This window comes from Stegodyphus dumicola, chromosome X2, assembly GCF_044657685.1.
Source record: "Stegodyphus dumicola isolate Sdum_Otavi_A_Nest chromosome X2, ASM4465768v1".
Lineage (NCBI taxonomy): Eukaryota > Metazoa > Arthropoda > Arachnida > Araneae > Eresidae > Stegodyphus > Stegodyphus dumicola.
The window spans coordinates 111,544,661-111,563,540 of record NC_140781.1 but is presented as its reverse complement, the minus strand read 5'-3'; the positions used below and the strand labels follow the sequence as shown (position 1 = coordinate 111,563,540).

At 33.5% G+C, this 18,880-nt stretch overlaps 1 protein-coding gene across 1 annotated transcript in view; it reads left to right on the top strand.

Annotated features, from left to right (window-relative positions):
- Positions 1-6,990, top strand: part of LOC118205226 (histone H2A.V-like) — a 46,779-nt gene extending 39,789 nt beyond the window's left edge. Inside the window, exon 4 of the mRNA XM_035377529.2 lies at positions 6,686-6,990. Within this exon, the coding sequence (XP_035233420.1) occupies positions 6,686-6,880 (195 nt within the window). The 3' untranslated portion in view covers positions 6,881-6,990. The remainder of the gene's footprint in view (positions 1-6,685) is intronic.
- The last annotated feature ends 11,890 nt before the right edge of the window (positions 6,991-18,880 follow it).

Here is an 18,880-nt window from a genome sequence, read left to right as displayed (position 1 = left end):
CAATTATTTCTGAACGTAGCCATCATATTTTATTATCTCTAAGTATACATATATATCTATGAATTTCGGTTTCTTGTTGCATCTGCTGGTAGATCACAACTCCTGGTTTTAATTTTTAGCCTTTGCTGAAGAGAATGTTTCTTGGCAATAAATGAAATTTGTAATTTTTCAGCATAACTTTTCTGGAGGGCATTACTAAGTTTATCTACATAGTATGTGCGTTGATTATTTATTTCATTTTCTTTGCATTTAAAAGTACTTATGTAAATAAAAACTTTCCTTTTTTACTCAACACTTTCTCTGTATAAAAATCTGAGAAAGTAACAAAAGAGTGTAAAATTTAGAACACCCTATTAAATCTCAATATACTTTACATTAGAATCATTATAAATAGTTCAGTAATCTAAATTAGGCATTGTAAAGTGAATTTAAGTTAATTTGGTCTTCTTTTGAAATAGCATCGCTGCAAAGTGTCTGGAATCTTCTGGAAACTCAGTTGTTATGTTAAAACCTCACTTTTTTTTTTATATTCTAACACTCCGTCGTGCACAGTATATTTCGGAACACATTAGGATGAATTGAGGCACTTCTTGATTTACTAAACTTTTTTATACATTGAAAAGTTTTTTCTTACATAAATCAAATGCTATCCATTATTATTAAACTTCCACAATTTATAAAAATACTTAAGGGACAATAAAACAATTTTTATAGTCTTAAAAAGAAACTATTAAACAAATTTTGCAAAATAACTTTTATAAAGTTGTTATACAAGATAAATTATAGATTTAAATTTAATTAAAACTAGAACATAAGTACAATGCCTCATTCATCTGATTCATTAATCAATATTTGTCCTACTTCTCTCTTCAAGCATGGAGGACACACAAAAACACCATATTAGAGACAGGTTGCTGTGTGGCACTTTTTGCACGCATATTAGCTTAATTTTTTCTTCAGAGTCTCTAAATAGCATGTTTCACATTTGCAACTTTTTGGAGGTATCTGCAGCTCATCATAATTTTGAGGTGGTTGTTCTTAGTTGAGAGCGTATGTCTTTAATTTTTGTTGTAAGTATAATGGCATCCCAATAGACTTCAGACTTCGTTGAGCAAGTCGTACAAGTACATTAAATAGCTGTTTTATAAACAACCTTGCAAGAGTTGTGTACCCATTACCTACATGTATGATCTGAGAAACATTGAAAAAAAGATTACTATGGGCTACCGTTTTACATTCCGAGACACATTATACAAACCGCATATTTTATCTGCTATACCTACTCCTAATTTGGTTTCATTGTAGGAACTGATTGTTTCTGTTTTTCACAGTAGAAAGATCAATAGCTCAGTCGTGCAATGATGATATAAGGACACTTTTGTTTGTTTTTTCTTGAAACATAGGACACCAAAACATTACCATCACTACTGAAGCCAAAATTACTAGTGTTGTGGTCTGGCTTTGTCCCAAATAAAAGTCTTATTTTGGTCTAATGGATTTTTGTTCTGTCTCTGATCCCTCTTTACATTCGTCTACACCATCTTCTGAATCAGGATAGCTTTCAACATCAAAATCTTCATCTTTGACACTCTCATCTTCTTCATATGATGCCTGCAGTAAGTGGTGAATTTCTTCAAGGTCTTGAAGGTTTCTTAAATCAAACAAATATTTATAATGTTACGAAAATGTCTTTTTAAAATTTTGTAATAAGCAATATTTTAAAATATTAAAACATTTTACAATTCATGACATGATCAGGCACATTGTGTTTGAAAAGCCAGAACGCTAAAAAGATAATCATAAAATATTTTATTGTACGAAATTGCTAACTGCAAAATGTGATACAATATTAAAAAATCACAGAAAACTTATTTTTCAAATGCAACATAATCAGGCACAATGAGCCTATTAGATCTTTTCATCTGTCAACTGGAAATGAAGAAATATATTCGCTGACTGACCTTACAACTGCCAGTGGCACTAGAAGAGGGAAAACTAAGTGGATGGAGAAGGAGTGACAACATTTGCAAGAAGTAGGGCAAACAAAAGTGCTCGAGGTGTGCCTAGCAGATCATATGCAGTCGACAGTGTGTTAAAGTTCACAGCTATTTTTACACATATGCAGTCATATATAAATAACCAAAACATTTTTATTATTAAGTATGACAATTAGAATAGTCAAATCATATAGATAATGAAAATATTTAAATTAGTAACATAATAGTGGTATGTAGTGGAAGCTTGCAGATGAAATTAGTGGGGGTGCTGCTGTGGGAAATTTTTAGCATACGATTAAGTCAAATTATCACTATGTCTAGATCTATAGCAGAAATCTAAATGACCCTTTTATTCAGAACTGAAGTGATGGAAAAAAGGCATTTCTTGTGCATACAAAGCACCCAGCATTTCTGGTGTAATTTGAAAGTAGGGAATTTCAAATTAAATCTAAAGTTAACCCGAAGTCTACGCAGAACTGATTAATGTGCAAGTTGGCTTAAACCTGTACCAGTATGACGAGAATAAAGAAATGCCAAAAACAATCTGCTGTCATAGAAATTCAACTAGTAATTTGGCTTTCAGGGGGCTGAGCATGCTCTTCATAAATAATCTAAAACCTTCCTTTAAATACTTTATCTACCTTAGTTAAATATATGTGGACTGAAATTGGTGTTCTGTCATGAAAATGGAAAGAGAGAATTGACAGTAAAGCTGCGTAGATGAAATAATTGGTTAGCTAAAATAAACAAATACTCATAAATTTATTCAAAAACTTTATAAAATCCTATGTGCACAAAGATTGGTTTAAATTTTTCAAGATGAACAGAATGGTCAACTGTTAGAAGAATGAAAACAAATTTTTTCATTCTGTAAAAGAGCAACTTTAATTCTTTCTGAAAAGTTGGCAAAAAAAGAAAAGTGTGTAAAAGCTGGTTATTTTAAAGTATTAATTACAGCCAAAATATTCAACAACCAATTTTTTTCATCGTAGATGAGTGTTATCTTTATGTATGTAAAAATATTTCATAAATTAACCATTTAATCTGATTTTATTTTTCTGTTTTCCAATTTGATCAATCTATTTCTGAAGTCAATCAAAGCTTTGCATAAAATACTTTTTCTGCAAACTTTTGCAGTTCTGTGTTTGGTATTTATTGGGTGAAAACAGTTTCATGTAGGAAATTTTAGGACCACTGTGCTAAAAGTATTGGCACAAATAATATCCGTGTATTATACAGTATGTTCTCTGAAAGAATTGCTTATGCCATGCATGTGTTACTTGTTATACTAATGTAGAAATTCTTCATTATAATACATAATTTCCTATATGTTTTGCATAAACTTATGCTCATCTCTGAAGCTTTTCTTCAAAATTGTAATGTTTGATGGCATTGATCAATTGTGAACATTTGTCTTGGAGGTAACATGCATTATACTTTACTGTATTCATACCTGCCAACTTTTACGAATTTTTTCGTAATTTTTACGAAAATGCTTTTTTTTTTTTTTTTACGATTTTACGATTCTTTTCCTTTTTCAAGTGTTTTTAGTGATTTTTATCGAAATTTTAGAATTTTTCGCCAATTGCATCGTGTTTTACCGCTAACTACCGACTACTTCGAATCCAGTAACCTGCGGTTTCTCCCAACTCGCCGCTTAACCAGCCAGTCCAATGCGCTGAACTTGTTTCTCCCACTCTTTTCTTTGTGGGCGGCAGATTATTTTTTCGTGTTCGCTTCAGCAGCAAGGGAATTACTCAGCGAGTGTGGCTTGTCGCATTCTGTGTTTTTAATTTTTTATTTTTGTTTTGTTTGTTTGTTTGCACGTGCTACGAATTTTCTTAATATGTCGTTGTTACGAAATGAATTCAAAAAAACTGTATTCTCAATATTTGCGGCCTGCCTACAAAGCCGAATTTCCAACAATTAAAGAATCCTTCAAAGGAAATAACTATGCATTTTGCAACGTGTGCGTGTGTGACTTCATAATAAGTCACGGTTAAGTCTAAAAAGCATGAAGTTAATGCTTCGGCTTCAACAACGTCAAAGAAAGTGGATGATTTTTTTTTTCGAATTCGGATGCCGATGTCATTTTGGCAGAGTGTTTGTTTACTGCATTCCTCTTCGAACACAACGTGCCGCTAAGCGCTGCCGATCACGCCGGTCAACTTTTCAGACGGATGTTTCCCGACTCCAAGATTGCTCAGAAATATGCTTGTGCTCGCACGAAAACATCTTCTATTGTGAACAAAATTGCTTGCGATGCACAAAGTAAAACGATAGCTGCACTCCAGAATTCAGCATTTTCGGTGTCAATCGATGGCAGCAACAACAGCGATTGGAAGCTGTCGCTTACCCCATCGTTGTCACATATTTCTGTGATGTTTCCAGTGAAATGAAAACTCATCTTTTGCGTCTTCCATTGTTAAATGGAGACACTACGGGGGAAAATATTGCCTCCTTGGTAATTAATGAGTTGATACAACTTAACATCCCAATATCAAACTGCATTTCATTTGGTGCAGATAATGCTCATGTCATGGTGGGTGACAAAAAGGGTGTAGCCTCTTTCCTCTAAAAAGAACAAAATGAATTAATTGTTATTGGATACCCATGCCACTTAATTAATTTGGCAGCAGAAAAAACTGCAGCTGTAATTCCACACATTAATGCTGAGTGCTAGAGAGTCTTCAGTGTTGTGAAGAAAAACAAAACTATGTTTTGTTCTTCAATTTCACCAAAAACTCTAGAAAACATTTTAATTGCTAAATGTTATGAGGAAACTAATTGTTATGACAGGAAATTTTCCAAAGAATTTTTGGCTGAAGCCAAAAAATGCACTCTAAATTCATTGCAATAATTTTTTTGTGTAACATTAAGTTCTTGTTTTATGTTTCCTAATAAATTTTTTAGTTACTACTTAATTGAGATTTACTAATGCAGGTACAATTTTCTTTTTTCTATTTGTATAAATTGTTATTTTTTTAATATCAAAGCATGATATTAATTCTTCGTGTTCTTCTGAAATTTTATCTTTAGAGGTTGGCAGGTATGCTGTATTTATTAACCCCCAAGTGGTGCAGGTCTGTTCATGAAGATCTGTATTGAAACCACATTTAATGGCTAAATTTGTATAATTACTTATTTTATTCTCTGTTTTCATTAACTTCATTCATTAAGATGATATTTACTTCATTAAAGAAAGTAATAAAGCAAAATGTTTTGAGTTGTAAATTAATAGATACAGTCAAAAGTCGTTAATCCGGACTCGACGGGACTTACAGATCATCGGACTCGACGGATTATAGATCATCAGTTTAAATCTCGTAAAATGGCATGCAGAAATTCTAAAATTAAAAAGATGAAACCGTAATTTATGAAATAAAGAATAATTATGATCTAAAGGGTATCAAAATTTTAAAAAAACAGCTTAATCTTTATTTGTTTACTTTATTAAACATTTCTTTCAATGTAAGTTGTTTAAGTTGCTTCGTTTTATGTGATAATACTTTCTCTTTAATTCTATAAACAGACATAATTTCTTGTTCAGTTACAAAGTTCCGCTGTTCAAGTCCCGTAATTGCTGTGCCGAGAACACCGACTAACTTGTCAATCGAAATTTTTTCGTTTTCACTAACCTCTCTGTCACCTTCTTCATGTCTTTATCCATTTTTTGCAGCAATTCCACTTTTTGTTTGATGGACATCGAAACATACTTTCATTTTGTAGATCCTTTGGGAGCTCTAGCATCGTAAATTCTATTTGACATAATCGAAAGTTCAGGTTTACTTTTATAAAATTTCTCTTACAGTCTGAAGAAAGTAATAAGCCGGATCCAGTTCGAAGATTAAGGAACAACGCAATCATCAACATTAACTGAAATAGATAATTTTAGCTTATACCGTCCGTTGTACATTAAACGCGCATGCGAAAACGTATTCTGCACTTGTGCACACGCAGATGCGCAGTTGTAAAGGTCTTACGCGCACGCGTAAACGTCTATGCGCATCTGTCAACGCAGCGCATGCGCAGAAACTTTTTAGCTTTGAGGTCCGTATTATAGATCATTCCGGATTATGGGTGTCCGAATTAACGACTTTTGACTGTACCAAGAAACAAAAAAAATCCCATGACTGGATAAAGGTTGTCATGCCACTTAGGGGTCATTTTACAAACTAAGCTTAGAGGTTTGAAATATTTAATGTTTTTCAACTAGTGAATAATCCTCCCCTTTCCCCATTAAAAAAAAAACAAAAAAACTAAGGTATATGTGCTAGTTCTATCAATGCAATATCAGTTTCTGTAAGATATTAATTTCTTCTTTTGGAAAGTTCTCGGTATTACAATGAGACAGTTTTAAAATTATTTTCATATCTTTTTTTAAAAAATAGAAGGTACGAGAACATTAAGATAATTGCTTGCTCCTGTTCTTGTAGAGGTGTACTTAAACAGATACCGAAACTAGATATTACTTTTAACTCTGGTTTTTTAGATTTGGAATTCAGTATTAGTATTTGCGCTTTGAAATACACTGATATGTCAAAATCAGTTGTGAATTGATGCTGATATAAAACTGCCTGGCTGTCATTGATTTTAACCGTGACTGTATCACCCTAAGAAAGGTAAGTTAAATGCTGATTTGGTATTTGATAAATAGTTGCTTATTTTCATTTTTGTTCTATATTTAGGTTTTGGAGTTAGCAGGAAATGCAAGTAAAGATTTGAAGGTGAAAAGAATTACTCCTCGCCATCTTCAGCTAGCCATTCGTGGGGATGAAGAGCTTGATTCGCTCATAAAAGCCACAATAGCAGGTGGTGGTGTCATTCCCCATATCCACAAATCTCTTATTGGAAAGAAGGGCACAGCACCTAAGACTCCATAAGTTTGTCATCTTTCATCGGGAAACATGTATCATTGTCATTTAATTCAGCATCTGTAAACCTTTGAAATATTTTTCAATAAAACATCTTTACTCTTCTCCTGGCATAAAAATTATACTACTGTTATTTATAATAGAATTACATTATGAGCTTGATTTCTGACACTGTTAACCAAAATTTGTGTAACCATTTAAAAATATTGTCATGCTACTGGGAAAAGTCAGGGAAATCAAAAATTGACCAAAAAAGTAAGGGAATTTAAATATTTTAGTTAAAATCTAAAAAAGTTGGAATTTCATATGGCAATCCCCAAAAAAAGCGATTTTTGTGCCAATGTTAGAAGCGATCACTTTTTTGCCGAATTATGTATTGCGCCATTTGGGCAGCCAGCATAGAGTTAAGTTTTGCAGTGCCAATCAGATTGTCTTTCAGAAAGGTAAAGCAAGTTTCCAGTAACCTCTTGAATCTAGGGGCTTGTTATATGTTGTGCATGTTGAGCAAAAGAAAATTCTGCCTCTTGGTTAAGAGAGCTAGCTCGCTTCTCTGTTTCCAGTTAGAAAGTGTGGTAAAAAATTTAACTTTGTTTGGTGAATGCTAAATTTATTCTGAACTTAATTTTTCGATTTTTAAATAATTCACATTTAAAATTTTATTTTAAGAAATTCCACAGTTTCAGATAAATCGAAAGTGCAGATTAAACAATTGCTATTCAGAAGTAAGGGTGTTTGGAAATATATTTGTTAATTATGCTGCAATCTGACTTGATTAATAATTCAGATTTTGAAGAACATTGGAGTGTTGTAAAACAAGTTCTAATTTGATCACATGGCAGTCCCACGATAGAAAGTGGTTTTTCAGTTAATAATACATTTGAAAACATTCAGAAAAATTCTTTTAATTGCAATGCGAACTGTTTATAGTGTCGTAAATGTAAATGAAGGTGATAAATATTAGTATAACTCCTGATATGCTACTATATGCCAGATCTGCTTATGGTGCATATCAAGCACTCAAAGACAAAAAGCTGTGTATTAGTAAACATTAAAAAAAATATTTTGGGACAAAAGGAAAGCACAGATAAAAATTATGGAGTTAAAAAAAAAAAAAAAAAATTGCAGCTTTGTTTCAATTGCTTGCAAAATTACAGAAATATTTTTCCTATTAATGTTTTATTTAACTATGCTACATGTCTCTTTTTATCTTGAACTCAGATAAAAAATTACATTTAATTCATATTATATATGCTTGTATTAAAAGTGTTTCATCAAAAGTCTTTGTATTAAATTAATTGAAGTGAGATCATTCATAAATCTGGATCAACTTTTATTTAGCATAAATATTAAAGAAAAGTATGTAGCCACAAATATTACATTGTTAGTCTCTGGCTACATAGAGATAATTACAAATATTGGCTTCTTAAAAAAACTGCTGTTTGACCTTTCAAAATTTAGCAAGTGTTGTATTATTACTCAGGTAATTGTTTGGCAATTGCATATTATTTAATAGGATAGATATAACTGCTCCCCCATTGCCATTTTGTGAACAATAACTTTCATTCCAGAATTTATCTATAATGCTTTTTTTTTTTTTTTTAAATAATAAAGCTGTCTTTCTTGGCATAATTTTATCACAATTAATCGTGGAGAAAATCCAGTGTTTAAAAGCTTATACATTTCACTGAAAAATCAATGAATTTCATTTCTAGTTTTGTTTATTACTTAGATGAAATGTATTGTAAGTATTTAATTTCATTTGTAAGTGAAAGTTATTGAGTAAAACAAATATTATAGTCAGAATAGTAATGCTTTGGGGAATGTATATATATGTAATTGTCAAATTTTTTGCTTTCTCAAGTGGTACCATAATTAATTTACCTTTAGCACAGTCAACGTGCACTGCATGGATAGACTAGATTTTTTTTTTTTTAACATACCTGGAAAAGTCGGGGGAATTTCATTCTCCTGTTTGAGTTGCAACCCTGTAAAAAAATTTCAGTGTGATTTTTATTAAGACAGTAAATGCATATTCTCCAGTGGAAATTTTTTTCATTAATAAAATTCTGAAAGTTATTTTAGAAATATCTGCTGCTATACAAACCTTGGTCGTTTTTTACACAGTTGCTGAGCTGAAACGGAAGATGTAGTTCTTGATAGTAGGAAACTGGTTGAGTGTGCATTGAATCTTCCTGTAAATGCTCTTTTCTAGGCAGAGAGTTGATGAAGGCCCAGGATGCAGAAGAAAATATTGGGTAGACAGGAAAAATAAAAATACGAGTTAACCATGTTTTTAAATAAGTTTATCAAACTTTTGAACCAATAATAGCTGACCATATGTAAAAGAATAAGTGATGACGGTATACATATAATAGGTGTAACATTCAGGAATTTGAATTAAAAAAAAGGTAGAATTTTACTTGAAATTTAAATAATTTTTTTCCCTTGCTTTTCATTTTGTAAGCTTAGTTTCTAATTGCAATTATTAATTTTATGTGAATCACTCTCTATATAAAGTAGCCATGTTATTTGGTCTTTGACACTGAATTTCTTAATTTTTTTTAAGGAGAAGAAAATGTGCATTTGAAATTGGTATGGTTAACTAAATTTTCAAAACATTGCTTTCATATCTAATGTTTATTTATTATATACATATGAAATTAAATGATCACTTGGATTCTTCATCTAAAAAAGATTTAAAACTTTTTCCAACTCATCATTAAAACTGCTCAAATCAATGTCATCTTTATGCACTTTTTTCCCTCCACACAATGTAAAGATTTAAAAAAAATTGTAACATTTTCCTAGATTTCTACATCTGTTCAGTTCTGGTGTTAAATGATTGCATGTTACATAATGTAAAAAAATACATTCCTTTGATTCCTCATCTATGCATTGGTTTTCAACTTGACTCTTTCTGTTAAATGGTGAAAGCTTCTTTACTTCATTTTGATTCTCTCTCAAATTATGATGGCATGAATAGCCAGGGCCAGTTATAAATTCATCCAATGCTCATTCTGTTGTTTGAAACTTACTCTTGTCTTAGCCTGCTGGATCATAAGTTTTCTTACATTTTTCTAGAAGCTACTCTTTTACATAACCTCCTCATATAAAGGCTGCGTCATAAGTTTTCATAGATAGCCTTCTCGTCTTTGTCCTGTTAACATCTCGGCTATGCTCCTCTTTCTTTTGTTAGAACGTTATGACATATTAAAATTTAAAGTCAGTCGTATCTAATAGTGCAATTACTGAATAAGTAATTTGATTAACTTCATCTGGAAAAAGTCATCTGCTCTAAATTAAAATAAAGATATGCTGTTAAAAGTGAAAAGTCCTGAGTCGTCATTTTTCTCCATGCTTCAGTCATCCCAGCTTCGTCAACCATCCGCCAAAACGTGTAATGGACTATCCTCACCATTCACCCACGATGTGTTGGAATGTGATATATTTCATTTTTCTAGTTATGAATGCAAGGAAAAACTATACAATTTAGTAGTCAGAATGATTAGAATCCTGAAAGAAATGTTCCATTGTAATGTAATAAATTAATGATTAATTAAATTTAAAAATTGTTCATAAATTATGAAAATCCAGGTCCTGGTGTAACACCAGGAATCAGTTTTATCTTAATATAATTTCAATGATGAAAATTAATTTTTTTTAAATTCAACTTATGTAAGTATTTATTTATATGTGCAGAAAGCTGTTTTTAAAACAGAAAATAAATAGAACAAGTGCACATTCCTTCATATTGTTGTTGTTAAGTCTGCACGGCAGGAGAAGTATGATAAATGCAAAGTAGCGAGTATAATTTTATATCTCCGATGAGCAGTAGTGCAGCCATGTGGGGCCTATTCAGTGTAGTAATCAAATAAGTAAATATAAACCTTTCAGGTTTTACTGTTGATTGCAAATTTGTACATAAAGTTGCATACATGAAACCAAAGTGATATCCTCTTTTATCACAAATTAATTCCTCTTCCTCAAAATATACCATAGAAACGGTGAAAAATTATGTCTCAAGCATTTTTCACCATATAAACTAAAACTGGGACATTTCTTCTACTGTATCAATTTTAATGTGTATTATCATGCATCTTTCTGAATATATAGCCACCTATGAACAAATGACTGAGCAATAAAATCAAAGCATGGGCACTCTAAAAAATGCATGTGCTTTGGAAAAGAGGAAATTGGATTCTTTAGTGATATTTGCTACTGCGATAAGGAAGTAAAATTCCAGCTGAATTCACAGGCATGTATGCTAGGGGTGTCCAAATTTCATCATAGTAGGAATTCATGAAAGTTCAAAACCTGCAAGTTCTAGTGCTAGTTCTACTGGTGGAGGGGCTTCACCAGTAGCCAAGCAGGTAAGGCTGCCAAATACTGGAAATTCTACTTAGGTGAGCAGCTGGCTGTAGGTTCATGGTTTCCCCATGTGTAATGGGAACAAGCCAGTTGTTCCATCCCTTCCCTGAGGCAGACAGCCCTTATGTGCTTTGCTATAATTAAAATAATCAAACATATTTATATGCAGATTTGAAAGTATTTTTAAATACAAATGAAAATTTTCAAACAGGTAATCAAACATTGCTTTTAGCAGAAGTAAATTAAAATATAGAGAACGTGATTGCAATAATATAAAATGCTTTTCGTTTGAACACTAATTTTAAAAAAAAATCCAATAACTTATGCACTTTTAGAACACGTACATATACCTATAAAAGTAATAAAATAAGTTACACTAGACAGCATGCATTGTGCAAAAGTTATTACTCAAGGAAAAAATATTTTTAAATATGTTATAAAATTTTCCAAGCTTTTGCTTCAGAAATAATCTTTATTTCCTTGCATGGTATGAGGACCAGTGCACTTATGTCAAACCCAGCTTGTGAGTATTTGAATTTACTCATTAGGAATGAAATAAATTACCATCACATTTTTTCCCTTAAGGATGGGACATTCGAATCCTTCAAAAAAGTATGAAATTCCAAAACTCGAATCTTAGCATATTTTTCATCATTTGAGTATTTCAAAGCTTAAGTCGAAACATCTTTATATATAAAAAAAGAGAAAATGTGGTTATTACCATTTCAGTATCTAAATCTCCGGTATGATCCTGATTGCCATACTGTTTTGTTTCAATTAAGCATCCAGCGAAATCTGCCAAAACTTGGTCTCGAAAATTATGCACAGAAACAATCTAGCCCAAACAAACCTTTTTATGTTTCTAGCAGCAGTATATTAAGACTGTACTGTGGTCTTCCATTTGAAGTATCCTCTTTTTTTTTTTTTTTTTTTTTTAGATTCTAAATAAAACTTGATTTCGAAGACGATTGGACACAGGTCCCTTTCTTCAAGAATAGCCGCCCTCCCCCCCCCCAAAATTCAGCTTACTGTTTTGCCCAATTTCAAGCTTTCCATGTATGGCTTTCTGTTCCTATTTTACTCAGACATTGCTATTAAATTCTGAATTGTTTCTCAAATATGTTTGTTAAATTATGTTGCAAAAATTCACCTCAATATGCAATATTCAGTTATTTCATTTATATATTTTTAATAAACATATAGGTGTATTTTAAAACTGTTCTTAAATTTGTTTTTCATTAAATAAGACTGAATTTTGCTCCAATTAAACATTTTTAATATTAAAGTTATTTTTACTTTCTTATTACTTTTATTTATTCGAGAAGTATTTGGATTTGGGGGAATTTAGGAATCATCTCGAGTGTTTAACAATGCAAATTGAAATCTATATACATTCATTATATTGTTTAAATTTGTGATATATGATTCACAAAATGCCCAAAATTAAAAGCACTGCAAAGTATGTGATGCAATCTGAATGAGATTTGCACTTAATGTCATTTTCGTTATGAAAACTTCGATGAGAACAATAAATACAAAGCTTCTTTGATTAAGTGTAGCAGGATAAATGGATTGATCAGTGCAAAGAAAGATTTACTGCCAGAATTTCTTGCAGAAGATATATTTAGGTAGACATTTAAGTCGCGATTTAATTAATTATGGACATTTTCTGGTATACAGTGTACGCTTGTTAATTCGAACTCAAAGGTTCTCAGAAAAGAGTTTCAATTATCCTATATTAAGAGACAACATAACTTTAAGAGTGTATCACTGAAGAAGAAAAATCTATCTAAATGATAACCACAGAAAATATACTATGTTTTTTTATAGAGTCCATTATGGTTTGATCATTAGGTCTGCATTCTCTTCTTTTTCATCTCGGATAATTTTATTACGTCATCTTCGCTCAGTTTTCCGCATACTTCCAAGTCTTCATCTGCGCTTACATAATCAGAAAAATTAACATTATCACACTTATTTTTTCAATTCAGGAAAGGCTTTGTCAGTATTGTGATATTCATCGATATAACTGTTCTTTCTGCGTGTATGAATTTAGCATGACGAAAGCAGTTACAAATTGTGCGTTCTTTAGCAGCATCCCATGCGCCGTATAGATAATTCATAGCTGTCAGCAGAGTAATGTAGTTTTCACCACAATCTAAAGAAAAATTGATTTATTGTAAGATTCTCTTGCGATAATTTGTTTTAAGGTTCTGGATGATTCTTTAATTCATTGGTTGTAGCTTCGCAGTTGTATTTGGCGGCAAATATTCAACCTGTATGGAACTCAGTTCTGGAAAGTTATTGTGGCAGGTTGCGTTATCCACAAATAAGAGAATTTTACGCTTTTCCCTCGAAAACTGCTTATATATGCCTTTTGACCAGTTACTGAAGGTGTCTCGTGTCATCCATTCTTTTGTATTCGATAATGTGATCAACTGGCATTGTCCGTATTCCTTTAAAACACAGTAGATTCTTGGAATAATTTAAGCTCTTTGCTCCCATCCATATTAGCACAAACTGAAGCTGTAATCCTCTGTTTACTGTTTTTATCTCCTACGCAAGCATCCTCTTTAAAATATAATGTCTCGTTTGGCAAGAGTTTATAAAAAAATAGTTTTGTTTGCATTAAACTCTTTTGGCAGGTAAGCAAGGAGAAGCCCTGCCAATTTCTTACCGAAATAAGTGCATACATCTTCGTTTACATCAGAACTTTGCTGCATGTAGTTTGATAAGAAATACAAATTAGTTGACAAGGTATTTTTTTTTTTTTTTAATTCCATAGTCAGGTGCTTTGTTTTACATTCGCCATGCTCTACTAAAATTTCTACCTTTGTCTCCAAAGTTAAGAATTTTGTACTTTCCGCGTAGACATCTTGAATTTTTACACGTTCACATCATACTCTGGGGAAGAGAAATTAGAGCACATTAACTTGTCAGCACTGCAGAGAAGTTAATGTGCACTGCATAACTGACTGTAGTGAAGACTGGTTGGATCTGTAGTGAAGACGGGTACTTCTTAAATTCTAAGAAAATGAATAACAAATTATTCTCCCCCTAGCCTGACCCATTCATAATGAATGCAAGGAAACAGGTTAGGCCAGGGAGCTTTGTTCATTAGGTACTGATAACAGGTGCACAAGAGTCTGGAAATGCAGGCATGTGCCTGTTTACACATAAAAGAAATGCAGATGATTTGTACGCACACAATAATAAATACAGCTTGTATTTTCTCCGTTAAACACGTAAAAAGAAATTTTGTCAAATTTTTAATTTGAATTAACCAAAGTGATAAAAATTTAGTTCGATAGTATGTTATTTTTAACATTAGTTCCAATACAAGTTTATGGGAGGCCTTTGGATTAGTTCAAATTAACGAGCATCCACTTTATCATTGAAGATTTAGTACAAAGTATTGTAATATTCGTGCTGTAGGGCTGATGCCAATGTTAATTTAATTCTGGCATCTACTCCGCTTCAAAGCATATGAAAAAACTACGTCTAATGTCAATTAATGTGTAAGTATCCTCCTTACTTCATATGCGCAGCAAGCACATGCCACTGGAATTTGGAGGAACGGAATTCTAATCCCGGGGAGTTTGTTTCTCATTTTTCAAGTTACCTACTTCGACAAATTTAATGTGCCTACAGTGGCTACAGTTTATCCCAAAATTCAGTGTGACACTCTTTTGAAGGGTCATCCCAGCATTCATGGAACACTGTTTTGAAAATGCATCCCAATATTCAGTGAGTTCGATGTAACATTTAGTGGAGCACTCTTTTGAAAATTCATCCCAGCATTCAGTAGGTTCAGTGGAGCACTCTTTTGAAGGTTCATCCCAGCATTCAGTGTGGTCTAGTCGTCAGAACTGGAAGTATCAGTCGAAGAATAGGTGGTCTTATTGAAACATCCCTGCGGTGTTTGTTCATCCAAGCCTTCAGGTTTGAGGTATAAATTTTCCCATGTTTTTATAAATTCCTCGTAGTGAACCAGGAAAGGTTCTGAAGTCACTTTCTAGAGACATTAGGTTATTTGGAAGCAGGAAAAATGAAAAATATGCAAACGTCTTCGCCAGGAATCGAACCGCGGACCCCTGGAATGCGCGCCCAGCATGCAGACCATCACACCACGAAGGCATGCCAAGAAGGCCAGAGAAATACCTTATAACTTTGTCGTAGACTTTATCAAAAGCCAGTGCTTAAATTCCACCGGAGCCCGGCTCCGGTACTTCTCAGTTTTTAAGATAAATTACAATTTTAGCCGGAGCCCTAAATCAGTCCCGGATCTATGGGGGCAAGCCGGGGTCTGTGCCCCGGGCGGCAAATTCAAGCGTTGCGCTGGATCGTATTTGGAATGTTGTGAAATTTTGATACAACATTAGTAGTTTTAAAGCCAGATTTAAAACCTCTTTTAAGAATATTTATAATTAATTACTCGGAAACCTTTTAATGGAACAAACGGTTAAAAGTAAGCTAAGTACCTCCGAATACGACTCTAGTGATAAGATCAGAGAGAGGACAATAGAGGGACTCCAGACGTCACTGGCGACGTCAGACGACCCTGTCCCTCTGCCAACCCAACATGTAATTTTATTGCAAAGGTACTCCGTAAACTCCTTGGTATTTTGTCCTTGTGACTCCTGAGCCCCTCTGTTATCCTCTCTCTCTCTAGGCGGGGATATTCAAATGAGAAACAGAACAATAGCATAGAGGGTCTTGTTTTCATACCGACGTGCCTTGCGAAATAAATGGAGAAGTATTGTAACTCTTTCCTAATACCCAATATAAATTAACCTTGGACCAATGAAATAATTCAAATTAATGTACGTCGAGAATATACAACAGAAATAAAGTAAGGTATTTGAATTTTTTGCAGCTAATCGGCAACATAGGTTTTAAAAATGGATTTATTATTTTTATAGTTTTTAAAGTTTTTTTAGTTTGGAGGGGTTCTGTTCTCTCATTTTCTTTTAATATACCTACTTCCAGTATTCGTCACCATATTTAGCGAGACGCAACCATTTAGTTAGCGCGCGTATCCGCGAAGCGGCCCTAAGTCTTGAGTATAATTACGTCAATTTTTAGCTTTTCTTATTAAGTTATACTGTATATTATTTAGGGTAAAAGAAATCATGAAAGCGTCTAGAAAAAGCTCTTAGGGGCAGAATATAGAAAAAGAGCAAAAGATAGGACCGAACAGAGAAAACAAATTGCAGCTAAAATGAAAGAAAGGCTTCACAGAAAAGACGAACCGTCAGACCCTGCCGCAACTTCCGATGGTGCCGAGATTTTAAAGGATATTGATATTTCTTGCAATTTGAATGACCAAGATGAAGAATCTTCATCTATCATCATTAGACTACATTTCAGCAACTGAGAGAGCAACCCTCTTCATCGAGCTCAGACGAACATCTAGATGATATAAAATTAGGATATAAAGTATTTTCTCATTTACGTGCGTGTAGGCAGCAGAAAGAAGACTTAAAAACTTTTGATTTGTCGGACCCAGGTAGTTGGCCAATTGCAGAAAAAAAAATTAACGATCTTTCTTAAGCAGTCAAGCTGTACTATTAGCCAAAAATCATCCAGAAAACACAGACCTTAGGTCCACTGAACGTGGTGGAAGACATCTGACATCTTCATTGTGGCACAGAACATTAACAAATAATGAAAAGATTAACAAATCTTAGCTTATATATTATAAGGTATTTCTCCCGCTTTCCTAGCGTGCCTTCGTGGTGTAGTGATTCTGCACACTGGACCGGTATTCCAGAAGTCCGTGGTTTCATTCCCGGCGAAGGTGTTGCTTATTTTTCCTCTTGCCTGCTTCCAAAAAAAATCCTAATGTCTCTACAGTTGGATGAGGTTTCTTCACACCCAGGATTTGGCGATTGGGTCCCCTAAAATAAACCCTAGTCACCCTTTAAAAAGGGGAGTATATAAAGTATTTCTCCCGCTTTCCTAGCGTGCCTTCGTGGTGTAGTGGTTCTGCACGCTGGGCCGGTATTCCAGAGGTCCGTGGTTCAATTCCCGGCGATGGCGGTTGCCCATTTTTCATCTCTCCGGCTTTTCCAATTAACCTAATGTCTCTACAATATTCTAAACTTAAAAATACAATTATTGTACACCTTGTGAGATTTACCAGAAACATGCCACTGCCGCTACATCCGCATTCTGTACTACAGGATTCATTAACTGGAAAAAAGCTTCAGAAAGGTTAATTGAGCACGAAGCATCTGAAATCCACAGAGAGTGCATGATTAAGTGGAAAATTCACCTATAACAAATGAAACAGTGTCAAGGCATCGATCATGACATTAAGCGACTAATTCACACAGAGAAAGAAAAACGGAGAGAGATCCTACAGGTAGTTATGGATGCTGTATTGTATCTTTCAACAAGATGTCTTTCTTTCCATGTGTCTGATGAAATCCCTAGCAGTCTGTTCAGAAAGTGTCCTCGGCCTAGTCAAGGCAATTTTTTGAATTTAATGACTCTGCTAGCCAAACATAACTCAATTCTTAAGTACCAGTTAGAACACTTAAAAAAGGGACAGGTATCACATTTAACAAAGCTAATTCAAAATGAAATTACTAATATAATGGCGAAAACAGTTCACAATAGCATTTTAAATTATATTAAAGAAGCCAAATATTATACAATAATGTTCGATTGCATTTCAGATATGTCGCATACAGAACAAATGAGCCAGGTGATTTGATACTTAAAAAATATGTGGTGATGTGTGTGAAATAAAGGAGAGCTTTATTGATTTCATAGAAGTTGGTGGAAAGACAGGGGAATGCATTTCCCAACGGATTGTGGGAAAACTGAGTCTTAGTGGTTTGGATATTGGATAATGTGGTGGTCAGTCTGACGATAACGGATCTAATACTAACCGTTATAAGTACCGATAACGGTACTTATAACGGAGTACATGCCAGGATTACAGAAATGAATAAGCTGGCCAAATATGTGCGATGTTTGGCTTAATCTTGTCGGTGTGTATTTTGTCTCATCTTACCCAGAAGTAGTTAACTTATTTGGAATTATACAGGAGATATTTAGCTTTTTTTTGTCGGATCCACGATTCGATGGGATATTATTAAAAGATGTACAAAAACCGACTTAAAAGGAAGCAGCCAGACGAGATGGTCGGCAAAATATGTGGCTGTGAGAGCTGTTCTAACGAATTTCCCAGAAGTATTAAAATCCTTGAAAGAAATTAATTATCTTTCTCTTAGTGCGGAATCAAATTACTAAGCAGGACATCTGCTACATGTTGTAAAAATTTTTGAATTTATTATCAACCTGATAAATTGGGCTAATAGTCTTTGAGAAATCAATCGAATAAATATTGAAATTCAAAAGGAAGGTACTGTTCTTGCACGTTCCATCGCATTAATGGAATGTCTGATCAAAACTTTGCAAAAAATGAGAGAAATTCTTATGGCATATTGGATAGAAGAATCTAAAGCAGCAACCGAAAAAATTGAGTTTGAACCTATTTTGACAAATAAACGAATTCTAAAGCCGGAACGCACCGCAGCCCTGAATGCTGCACCGGAGCTGCATTCTAGCCGGAACGCACCGGAGCACGTGAGCCCAGAGAAGGCTGCGGCACTTCCCTTGTGTAATTGA